At 43.2% G+C, this 12305-nt stretch overlaps 1 protein-coding gene and 1 long non-coding RNA gene across 14 annotated transcripts in view; one reads left to right on the top strand and one right to left on the bottom strand.

Moving 5' to 3' along the window:
* ATP10B (ATPase phospholipid transporting 10B (putative)) overlaps window positions 1-12305 on the bottom strand; it is a 286627-nt gene that overhangs the window by 20202 nt on the left and 254120 nt on the right. For all 13 annotated transcript variants that reach the window (XM_044777708.2, XM_044777711.2, XM_070517124.1 and 10 more), the window contains 3 exons: window positions 10281-10602; window positions 7404-7480; window positions 5936-6061 (listed from right to left, as the gene is read on the bottom strand). In XM_044777708.2, coding sequence (XP_044633643.2) covers window positions 5936-6061; window positions 7404-7480; window positions 10281-10602 — 525 coding nt within the window. The remainder of the gene's footprint in view (window positions 1-5935; window positions 6062-7403; window positions 7481-10280; window positions 10603-12305) is intronic.
* LOC106832150 (uncharacterized) overlaps window positions 1-12305 on the top strand; it is a 149871-nt gene that overhangs the window by 135774 nt on the left and 1792 nt on the right. The window lies entirely within an intron of this gene.

The following is a 12305-nucleotide window of genomic DNA, read 5'->3' as shown; positions in this document are numbered from 1 at the left end:
TTAGTCGTAGTCAGAAATAATTATTGAGCTATTTGTGCCAGGTGTGTGAGAGGTATTATAGGATCAGTAGATAGTACATCATTAGATGTGCAATATACATTATAATTTGTCCTAACAATCTTGCAAGATTAGTATTATTGCTAATATAAAACTATATTTGTGTGTTATATTAATATATTACATATTGATAATAAGAATATTAGTCCCACTCTACAGCTGAGGAATCTGAGGCTCTGAGATACTCAGCTACCCCTTGCTCAAGTTCAGAGCTAGAAAGTGGTACAACCAGCCACTGAGTTTTCAAAGCTCTCTCTCTTTGACCATCCCTCAAGCTTTCTCAGCCCCATCTTTGGATGATGCAGTGACAATACTGAACGAGATTCTTCCAGCCAAGGAGTTCCGTCCTTTGGCTTTTCTGCCCAGATGACTAGTGGGCAGCATCCTGGCTCTGAGAGAGATCCCAGTACTCTGAGAATCCTGGACTTTGCATCTCTCTGCCTGAAGGCCAGGCTCGCCTCCCTTGGCGATTCCAGGCTCCAGGTCACCTCCTCCCACTGCAGTCTCGTGCTGTCGCAAGGGATTTCCTCCTGCACTCGAGTTTTGGTGAAGTTATTTCTCAGAGGAGGGGATTTAGGGGGAAGGGGCTCAGTTATTTCCTGTGCTGTAGGTAGGTTTGAAATACACTATCGGCAGACTTTGAGCCCCCAGATCAATATCAACCACTTGTGTACTTGACACGGAGGGTTTGAGAAGAACCAAAGTATTAGAAAGTCTCTTTGATACCAGTGTTCAGCAAATGTATGAGGCTTCAACTTCTCTGTGTGTGGTTTTAAAAATTCTTTTCAGCCCTTCGTGCTCCTTGCCTTGCTTCTCCCTCCCCAACTAGATGGGTGAGACGATAACTCTCACCTCCATCTACACATAGGCAGCTTGAGTGGCTCAGATAGGGTAAGCGACTAAACCAAAGTCCCTCAGCCACTGGGGTTGGAACAGTGACTTGAGGTTCTAGAATCCTAGGATGACAGGGCTGGAAGTGACATATAATTCAACCTCGTCATCTTACAGATGAGATCAATAATAGCAACAATGGCAATAAAGACTCATAAAGCACTTACTCTGTGGCAAGCTCTGTTCTGATCCATTCAATTCTCCTAATGGCCCTCTGAGGCAGTCACTATTATCCCCATTTTCCATTTGAGGAAACTGAGCCTCCGAGAGGTCAAGTGACTAGGCTGGGATTATAGAGGTAGTAAGCAGTGAAGCTGGGATTCAGACCCAGATGTTCTGGCTCCGGAGTCTACCCTCATCATATGTGGGAAGTGGATGCACTTGTTAAAGTGAATTCAAGATCTGAGAGCACAGCTCAACGTCCAGCACTCCAGTGCAGAGTCCTTTATCCCACACTAGGAAAGGCAGTAGGTTCCACCCTGGGGTGCTGTGTGGGGAAAGCATTGCACACAGACCGCTGTGGCTGGCAGTTTCTGCCATGGATGCCAGAGGGGGCGAGGCAGCACATGTACTCTCCACAGGCCATCCTCTAATGTCTCACAATGTAGTTCTAGCCCTTTTACCCCAAGCCTGAATCTCCCCGGACTGCGAGCATCAGCTTTGTCTCACCAAATCGCAGTTTCTAAGTTGTACACCATTATCATCCTGTACGAGCCATGATGCTTGATCCAGTGTTCACTCAAGCTCTGGTCATAGGCAAAGGTGAGGAAGGAAGAGGGGTGATGGCCTTGGCTGGTGTGGAAGGGGTGTGGAAGTTCTGTGGCCAAGTGTGACGACATCATCACGTAACATTCTTGAACAATTTGTGTTGAGGCATGGTGCTAGGGAGGCTTGGAGAGCAGACACACGACCTGTGTCAGAGCGACCCTTGCCTGCAAGGAATTTGGCAACTACCAGAGAAGAGGGTGCTTGGACCTCCAGGAGGCACGAAATGCCGTCATGACGAGGACAGTGGGGAGTGTGGAGTAGACTAGAACTGGGTCCCATCCTGATTCTGTGACTTAGTTAGCTGTGAGATCTGGGTAACCCCGTTGGCCCTCAGCTACCACATCTATAAAATAGATAATAACTGTCCCCACCCCATAAGGCTGTTAGCACCTGTTGTTGTCATTGTCATCATCATCACCTAGTTTAATCTGGACAAACTAAGCATACACTGTATTTGGGGTGCTGTTCTAAGCACCTCACACATTTTAACTCATATATGCACACAATAAACCTGAGAGTTCTGTGGTATCCCCATTTTACAGACAAAGAGACTGAGATACAGAGAGCTTAAATAAGTAATTAAGGACACATTGCTATTAAGTAGCAGGGCGGGGCTGGGGTTTGAGCCCAGTCTGGCTCTAGCACATATGCTCTTAACCCCTACACCACACTTAGCTCTCATAGTTACGTATGTATGTAAAGTTCTTAGCACAGAGTCTGGTGCACGGTAGGTTCTCTATAAATGGTGGTGGATGTTAATGTTAGTATGCCAAACAGTATCAAGCAGTACTAAGCACCAAGGAAATAGTACAGGCACCAAGGTGGCGTGGAGAACTTGAGTGAACTGCCTGTTGAGGTTTATTGAGCTCTTTGCCCTACCCGACACAGCAGTGGTGTCAAAGGGCTTCATCTAAGCCCTAGTTAAAGCAATAAAGTGCTATGTGTTTGGATATCATTGGCTCAGTTTCCCATTGAGATGTTCTTATTGAATTATAATTTAATATTGATTTTTATTAAGGGTTGTTAGAAAAACGGGTGACCATATAGAGGTTAATTTTCGTTTCCTATAAAAATGCCACTGAAGACAAGTTCCTGAAAATTTTTGTGTGACCTTTTTCTAATTGTTTGCAAATTGATCTCTGGATTTAGATGAAAGTGGGAGTCTTTCTCCTGGAGAACTGGTCTGCTGTTTTAACCACATATTTCATACTCAGCATCTTATCTCAGGTTCCTCTCTATGTTTCCTGATCCAAACCCTTATGTTTCCTTTATAACTTCCCTATTGCCTTCATGTTTTTACTGTATGTCACTTAGACTTTTTGGAATTAGATACAATCTATGCTATAAAATAATAAACTGCTGGAAATATTTCCTTAAAGGACTCAGATTATTGACCTCTCCTTCTTGGCAGGGAGTCTGGTTAACTCATAGTTGTAGCTCCTCTTCTTTCAGGTCATAGCTTACACATTATTTTCCTCTTGGTTGATTAGGTTGAGGCTCCTGGTGATAGTCCATCATATTCTAACCTTCCTCTAAGAAGATGTGCCATAGGAAATGTTTTTTAGCTTTTAATTTCTTTTTCCCTATACTAGTGCTTGTCAGTCTTTAAGGTTCATATGAATCACCTGGGGGGTCTTACTCAACATGCAGATTCTGAGTTAATATGCCTGGGGTACAGCCTAAGGATCCACATTTCTAACCAGCTTCTAGGTGATGCTCATGCTGCTAGTCCAAGAACCACATTTTGAGAAGATTTATTGAGACCAGGAGATGACAAACTACATCCTGCAGAACAAATCCAGCCATAAGTAAGGTTTCAGTGGGGCACAGCCACACTGGTTCATTTGCATATTGTTTATAGCTACTTTCATGTTGCCACAGCAGAGTGGAGCAGGTGTGACAGAGGCTGCATGGCCCACAAAACTGAAAATGTGTATTATGTGAGCCTTTGCAGAATAAGTTTGCTGAGGCCTGATTTAGACTGTAAGCCTCTTGAGGGCGGGGACCAAGTCTGTCTAGATCTCTGGTCTATACCTAGTGCCTGATAATATTCCTGACACAGCAGGTGTTCAATAATGATTTGAATAAATGAAGTAAATCTAAGTTGTTCTATTTTCCTAACACTCATCCTGGAGTTTCAACATTAAGGAGCATTCCATTCCTCTGCAGGCATGTTCGGACCTTGTTTCCATTTCCCCTGCCTGCCTGGAATCTTTGTGCCCCGGAGCGAGCATGTTGAACCCAGTGATGGCATCGCGGAAACTGGGTGCCTGCTTTTCCTCCCAAGAAGCTACAGTGCAGTAATTAATTCATTGTTCAAATTTCAGAGCAGGCAGGGTTTTAATCCCCTCTGAAATTAGTTTTGGATGTGGAAGTCATAGTTTTCCACCCTTTAATTGCAATGGGGAGATAATGCAGCATCAGTATCGCAATTTCAAGCGCGGCATCGGGCTGGAAATAAATATCATTTAAGCTTTAAAAGCATGGCTGGCTGGAAACGTTTCCTTTTCTATTTCACAAATTTAATGCGGAGGAGAGGTTGTGCTTATTCAAAAGAACAATTCCTTTGGAGGCAAGAAAAAAATTAAACAGGGGCATTTTGAATTCTAGGTAAATAGGCTTTCATGCTGAGAGTGAGCTTCGGGTCAAATAGAGAGTCTTGTTTGCTGAAATAATATTACCATCCAGTTTATCAAATTTACATTATTTTCTTGTCATCCTGTTTATTTACATATACATTAAACTTTGCACAGAAAGACTCACTCCTGAGCGAGGGTGCCTGTGTCAGTGCCTGAAAACAGGACTGGGATAATGGAGCAAGAGGGAAAAAATAGCAATTTCATAGCTGCTATGTGGCTAATTTCTCTTCCATCACCGTGGTCTTAATCTTCTCTTTTTCCTTATGCAAACAGGAATCGGATACTATTTGGAGACACTCGGGAATTATTCAAAGATCCTTGAACCAGAAAATAAAAACCTCAGGCCCTGTTCCCTCCCTTAGTACAGCAATGTTCTGACTTCTTCTATACCCATTGTTAATCGAGGGCTTTTCATAAGAGCCTCTGATAGCTTTAACACCTCAGTTGGTGTGGGCCTGCTTTGGGCACTTATGAGCAGAAAGAAGTAATGGACATATTTTTTAGGAGAAACAATAATATCTTCATACGATTGTCTGTATTTGTATAGTGATTTCCTGAGCCCTGACACCAAGGCCTCTTGATAATACTTCTAGAGACAGGGAGAGTCAGTCTCCCATCTTATTGACGAGGAAACCAAGGCTCAGAGAGGTTATGTGACTCTTTCAAGTTCTCTCGGCATGCTAGAGTCAGGCAAGACTAGACCCAGATGAACTCCCCGCTCCAAATATTTTTGCCAGTAGGTATTTTACTTAGTGTCCTCACCTCTATGCACTCCCTGCTGGGAAGGCTGGCGATGCTGAAGTGTTAGGTAGAAGCCACCTAGTCCTAAAGCCTTCCTCTCCCAAGGGTTGGCATGTGGCGCTTGGATTGGGGTGGCTCTATCTGGGGAGAAAATCTAAGATATAGGTCAGGCCAGTTCTTCACATCTTCCCTGATGTCAGAAAATAAATCTTATTTATGGAGGCCCTCTAAGAGTAACGACAGCAGCAAGAATGATAGTAGAAAATAATGGCGAACGTTATAGGGTGATTACTACATGCCAATCACTTTGTGTGTGTGTATACATATGTATATATGTGTATGTTTGTATGTGTGTGTGTGTGTGTGTGTGTGTATATATAAGCTCTCATTGAATCCTCATAGCAAATATGTGAACTGTACTATTACCATCCCCATTTTAGAGATGGTGAAATGAGGGCACAGGGCCATTATCAAAGATAGGAGCCCTGGATTTGAATCAGGTATGTCTGACTCCAGAGTCCACACCTGCAAGAACTCATGCTGCCTCCTATGTGTCAGGTGCTTTCCATATAGTCTTGCAAATCCTCATAGAACTGCACAAAATACATAGTATTAGTCCCATTTTATCAAAGAAGAAGTTGAGGCCCAGAGAAGTGAATTGTCTTGCCCAAGCTCACAGAGCTAGTAACGGACAGTTTCAGGATTCAAAATCCAGGCCAGCCTGACTCATTCCCTTATTCTGAGATGCTTTGTCTATCACTGTGGGGAGAGCTGGTCCCCAGCAAGGACTGGCAAGGACTCGCAAGGTTCGGGTAGGAGGTTAGCACAGGGCTACTCACCACATTCTTGTAGAAGTAGTACACCACCATCCTGGCCAGGCGTGAGTAACACCAGTGGCCGTGCACAAGCAGCAGCTTCTTGAGGTGTCTGAAGTGGGAGATGGCAAAGTCGCTGGACATGACGGCCTGAGAGGGCAGAGCAGACACCAGTTTCCATCCATGCTGCCAATGCGCTGCAGAGGCTCCCTTAAGGGCACTGCTCTTTTCTAAGTCCACGGCTGGTGGATCTGAAAGAACCTCTGTCACTACGTGGCACCCTTGGGTGGCTTTTTGGACTCTGACACCTCACTCTCTCTTCTGGGAAATCCAAACCTCACCAGAATCTGAGAAGCGCAGGTCAAAAGGGACCAGTGGTCTAGTGTGGCCCTTCATCTCCTTCCATGTATCCAACAAGCATTTATTGCGGCCCAGTACATGTCGGGTACCATGGGATGCAATGGTTAACCAGAGAGTAGGGGCTTCCATGCAGCTAATCCTCAAACATCTGCACACCCTTGGCCACCCCCTGAGGCAGGCCATTTGCCTGCCCCATCAGATGGAGCTGATGGGTGGATAGTTCTTCCTTTACATGGAGTTGAAACGTGTCTTCTGCCTTTGGGATTACTCAGAACAAGACACAGCTCACAGTACTCTTTAAGAGTATGAGGCTTGGACATGCCTGATTATAAATCCTGGTATGAGTCTTGGTCAGGCTGTTTTACCTCCCTCAGCCTCAGTTTCCTCATCTGAAAGAAATGGAGTAACAATCCCTAACACACAGGGTTGTGGTGACTGTTAAATTAATTGGGATAATAAATGTGAAGTGCTCAATAGGCTCTGGCATATGGTACATAACCAAAGGGAACAGTGTCCCTTCATCCTCACCATCAAATATGGGCAATGCCTAATATCTGCATTAATGTCCCCTAATGTGGGGGGACACAATTGTTAATGGTTCAAAACCACAAAGTGGGGTCTGTTGTAAAGGGAAACATTAACAGCTCAAAGCTGAATTTTGACTAAATTAGGTACACTGTTAATTAAAGTGTACCAAGCAATTTATAGGTCAATCTAGCCATCAAGACTAAAATGGCAATTGAAGAATGTTTTCAGATGTTCCTATATCTGTCACTGCTCACGGAGGGCACTGCAACTTTGGATGTGAGTGGAGGTTACGGAGGAAGCGCGGAGTCAGAGGAAGGCTTAGTCTTCCCTGAGTGGTTGGGTACTATTTGGCTTTAGAATACACGTATCGCCAGCTGTCTGTAAAGAGCCGAGCATGCTTTGATCTCTCTCTGTGTTCTGAAGGACTGAGCAGTAGGGATGTGGTGATGGAGGTTACGTCTAGGCATGGAAGCCTCCTGACTTTCAGACAATAATTCTGCAAGCCTCTTTGGGAGAAGTTCCTCCAACCCTGTGGGGAGTTCCTTAACTCTCCAACAAGGATCAAAGAGAACAAGGAAGAAACAAGAGTTGCAGGGAACAATACCTGCATGCCTTCCTGTCCAGATATTCCAATCCCAATATCAGCAGCTTGAATCATGCTTACGTCATTTGCTCCATCACCTGAAAGAAGAGAGGGCACGAGGAGTCTTTATTCCTGGTCCAACTGCTGCGTGATAATGAGAAGGGTTTCACAGAGTGGCTCTAAAGTGTCCCCATTTGTACATAATTGAATCCCTTTAATGTGCCTCTGAATAGTCCTATAGGAGAAGCCATTGCTACAGTATTTGGCCTGAGAGATATTTTTCTTCTTTGGACAAGAAGCCCCTCTTTTTCTTTGTCATTCAACAAATATTGCATCTTTTTTTCTAGGCACAATATTAGGTATTGGGGCTACAACGGTGAGTGAATGAGACATGGGTAGTGCTTCACAGTTTACAAAAAGGCCTCCACAAATGTTACAACCGACTTTACTGATGAGCAAATGGAGAATTTGAGCGATGTAGAGAGTTGGCAAGGGTCATCCAGCTAGTGATGGACCCAGGAGATTTGGAACTCAGATTTTCTGATTCCAGGGCTGGCATACCTTCCCTAACTCAGCATGAGTTAAAATACTGACTATATCGAGACAACCGGAATGTTTGGACAGCTGAAGTATCAGAGATTGTCAATTGTGTCCAAGGACAGGGACAGTGTTCAGTTTTGTTTCTGAAGATAGGAAAATGGGGTTGACTGATTTTTTGGTTGAGGCACATTTAGTCACACTGAGTTCCTGTTCACGAAACTAAGTTGTTTCAGGAAATTGGAGGTGAGGGCATGGAAATACATACATACACACAGCCTCCTTTTATCCCAGCCCTGCCAAATAGATTTTCCTGTGATGATGAAAATGTCCTGTATCTTTACCATTCATTACAGAAACTACTAGCTCCACGTGACTATTAAAATGCGGCTGGTGAAATTGTATTTCAATTTAATTAATTTTAAATTTAAATAGCCACGTGCAGCCAGGTGGCAGCCATTTTGGACAGCACAGGTCTGTACAGTGAGGCCTCCCTCACAAGCCTGGCTTTTCCCAGTGCCTTTTCTTTCAGACTAGAGTTTAGCAAACTTTTTCTGTAAAGGGCCAGATAGTAAATATTTTAGGCTTTGTGGGCCAAGAAGCAAAACTGAACAACTGTTCTTGCTGAGAGGCAAATAGTCTTTTACACATTTTACATTTAAAAACATCAAAACCATTCTTAGCATGCCTACAAAAACATGCAGTGGGCTGGATTTAGCCTGCGGGCTGTAGTTTGTAGACTGCATTGCCCTCATTCTCCTCCTGGCCTCACCCCTTTTTCCAGGAGTTTATTTTAATAATATGCAATTAAATTTATAGTAGACATCATAGAGAATATGGCATTGGGGGAGAGAATTTTCTACCCCTAATTATTTGGCAATAAAATGGTTGATCTTAAATTTTGTCATTATAAGTAGCCATTGTTCTTATAGTGATGATGTTTTTCTTGGTAGTGTAACAATGCATAATTTTAATCTTCTGCATGGCAGAACAAATCTAACCTTTAACCTCTTCTGTTAGCAAGCCAGTGGAAGTAGAGGGTAGAATCCTGCTGTTTCTCACCCTGCTGGTTGTGTTTCTGCTGCTATGGGGGTGAAGCCAATCTCTTACCTCAGTCCTGGGCTATTGCCTTGTGTGTCTGAAGTTTTGAGGAAGATAATTCCGAGAATAAAATTAGGATTCTAAAGCTCTGCTCCCTATATTCTATTCCCTCTTTTTTTGGACCACTTTTACCTGAAGACCAGGAGAATAAACAATGTATGAGAGGCCTCTTATTTGAAATACAATGGAAAGAAAATCTCTTCTCATGTCTGTGTAGGAGGAAGAGAACCTGGGACCATCTGTAAGAATGGCCCTCCATGAGTGCAATATTGACCGTGTGTTTGGTGAGTGCCGGGCATGGCAGGAAATGGTGAATAAGACTGTCATTGTCCCTCTACTCGAGGAGCTCATAGTCTACCAAGCAGGCCTTCACAGAAAGTGAAACAGTGCTTTAGAGCCCTGAGGGCTGGGTGCCGCAGGAGCTCCCAGAGGAAAGGAAGCTTAGGTGGGATTGGAAGGAAGAGCGTTTCACAGAGGAAACAGGTTTGGAAGTGAGAAAGACAGGACAAGGCTCGTGGAGAATGGTAAGCAATTCGAACGTGGAGTGCTGGGTGTGGAGAGAGGAAGGCGGCTGCGGCGAGAAAGATGGCTGAAGGGTTAATGGAGAAGAGGTCGTGAAGGTTCTTGTAAACCAGGTTTGGTTGTTGCGGGAAGGTTTGAAGTAAGTACAGTTTTTATTTCTCTGCCTCAACTGTGATTAATTTAGTCTCTTAGGAGGAATTCTTCATCCACCAACAAGCCAGCATTTATTGAGGGCAGGCTTCGTGCGGGGCCTTGTATTTAGGAATGAACGTACAAAATTAAATACGGGACAGACCTAACTTTTAAAATCTCCCCACCAGCCAGCAATACTTAGCAGAACATCAAATCCACAAACACCTGAGGTTCACAGTACTGTGCCATGTGTTAAGTATTGAAGGGAAAATGGTCTGTATTCCCAGAATTGAGTTGGCCTGAGTGTATACTGTTGAGCTCCCTGGATGTTCTGAATTTGAGGCCCCTATTGACTTTGACCTCCAGCCAAGTCCTGATTTTTCCTTGGCTGACCTGCTAATCCTGAGAACTTTGATTCACTCTCCCACTCTACTTAACCTCTGCTTTGTTTCCTGGCTGCCACAGCTTGATTGTCACTTTGAACTTTCTCCCTCTAAGACAATGACCCTCAGCCTGAGCATCTTGACTTTGATACCTGAACTCCCACCTCTGGCCTGGTCAGATCAGCCTTGCCAAGCTGCCACCCACACTCAGCATGACAGGTACCTATGGAAAGGGTCATGACGCTCAACTTGTCTCGCACCAGCTTGACTACCATACTCTTCTGGAGTGGGGTGGAGCGGCAGCACAGGACAGACCGGCAATACTGAGTTAACTCCAGAAATTTCTCCTCCAGCTTTCCCTGGAAAATGGCATTCAATGTCTTCCCATCGATGACCAATCCAATGTCTGGAACTGCAGCTCCTGAGGTGGGGGGTGGTGTCTGAGAAGGTAGGCGGAACCCAAAGAGCTTGTGGTCCGGCTTCCGCACTTCATCAAATTGCTTTACCTCTTCCAAAGCACAGTTGAGGATTGATTCACAGGTTTCCTGTAGTCAGAATAATAAACGCAGTATTGGTAAGTAACATTGGAAATGTAGGTTAAAAATGTCACTTTATCCTTTAGCAAAATTGTTATAAAACTCTACCACCACAGAAATTACTACGGAACCATCCTCTGAATTTTACACTTCCTTGCAATATATCAAACAGCATCAAAGCAATATTAATTTGGAACCAAATTAATGGCCAACATAGGAGAGACTGCTTGGGAATGGGAGTGAAACAGCTCAGCAAGATGGGGACTGATACAGGGATGGTATAAGATAATAAATAACACTGATATGATGGTAACATAACGACAAGATGTCATACAGTATGGTATTTTCTATTTCTCACAAGCCATTTCAGTTTTCCTTTGTTCCTCAGAACATCCCTTTGTGGTAGGTACGGTGGGCATTACTGACTTTCCTTTAGAGATGAGCACATTGAAACAGTGCAATCATCAGTAACTTGCCCCCACGACTTAGTAGTGGAGGCAGATCATTACTCCCTAAACTGTGGCTTCTTAGTTGAAAAAAAAATTGACTGCGTGTTTATCCGTTGTTATGAATGTGTTAGTTAGATTGGTTAAAACTGACCATGGATGTGAAAATTTTATTGATTTAAAGAAACTTCTTTGAAATCAATAGATTCTTTTCTTCTATTTACCTTGAAAACAGTGAAGAAGCTACTTGCTCTTATGAATTCTCCTCCATTACTTTTTATTTATTAATTTAATTTTTAATTGAAGTAACTGGTTTATAACATTATATAAATTTCAGGTGTAAATCATTATATTTCAATTTCTGTGTCGACTACATCATATTCACCACTCAAATTCTAACACCATTCTTTACTTTTGATTACATCAGAGATAAAGTCAGATTTGGGTTCTAAATACATCCTTCATACCTGTTTAATGTCTGTAACCATCACTTTTTAATAAGGAGAGAGAAAAATTGTGGCAGTCAACTGTATTACCAGTTTTAATAGCATTGTTTTGTTCACATGATCTTTATTCAGTGCTGTTCTTTTATCAATGGCAGGGGATGATGATTTTTCATTTACTGTAGTGCCAAAAATTTCTTCTAAAAATAAATTTAAAATGTTCAAATTGAGTCAATTTAAATGAACCCATTAAATGAAAAACAGGTAATATGTGGATCTTGGCAAAAATTGTGAAGGTTGTTCTGAAATGACAGGTTTGGGGACCATTGATCTAGAAGTTTCTGAGACTGTTTGGAATAATTTATTTTGGAGCGAGTAGGACCACAGTTCGTTATTCTGGAGTCTTCCTTTAGGGATGCTAAACTGAGTGCCGTAGGCAATAAGAGGTGCACAGAACCTATAGGGGCCACAGGAAGTAGTTCCAGGAGGAGGTGGTTGTACCTGAAGCACCTATCTGGGAAAGTGACCAGGATGGTCCTTGCTGGAAGTTGGGGTTGGCACAAATTATATACATTCCTCAGACACATGACTGCAACAAGTCATTGGCGATGTAAGCTTCAAGGTGAAATCTCTGATTTTACTTATTTCAAATTTTCCATGTGATAATCACAATAGGTACCATTCATTTAATATTTAATATGTCAGGTACTGTGGTAGGCAACCTCTAAGATGACTCTCAAGGATCTCCACCTCCTGGTATTCATGCCATTGTGGAATCTCCTCCCCTTGAGTGGGCTACAACTAGTGACTCCTTCCTAATGAG

Source organism: Equus asinus, chromosome 9, assembly GCF_041296235.1.
Source record: "Equus asinus isolate D_3611 breed Donkey chromosome 9, EquAss-T2T_v2, whole genome shotgun sequence".
Lineage (NCBI taxonomy): Eukaryota > Metazoa > Chordata > Mammalia > Perissodactyla > Equidae > Equus > Equus asinus.
This window is presented reverse-complemented; position numbering and strand designations above follow the sequence as displayed.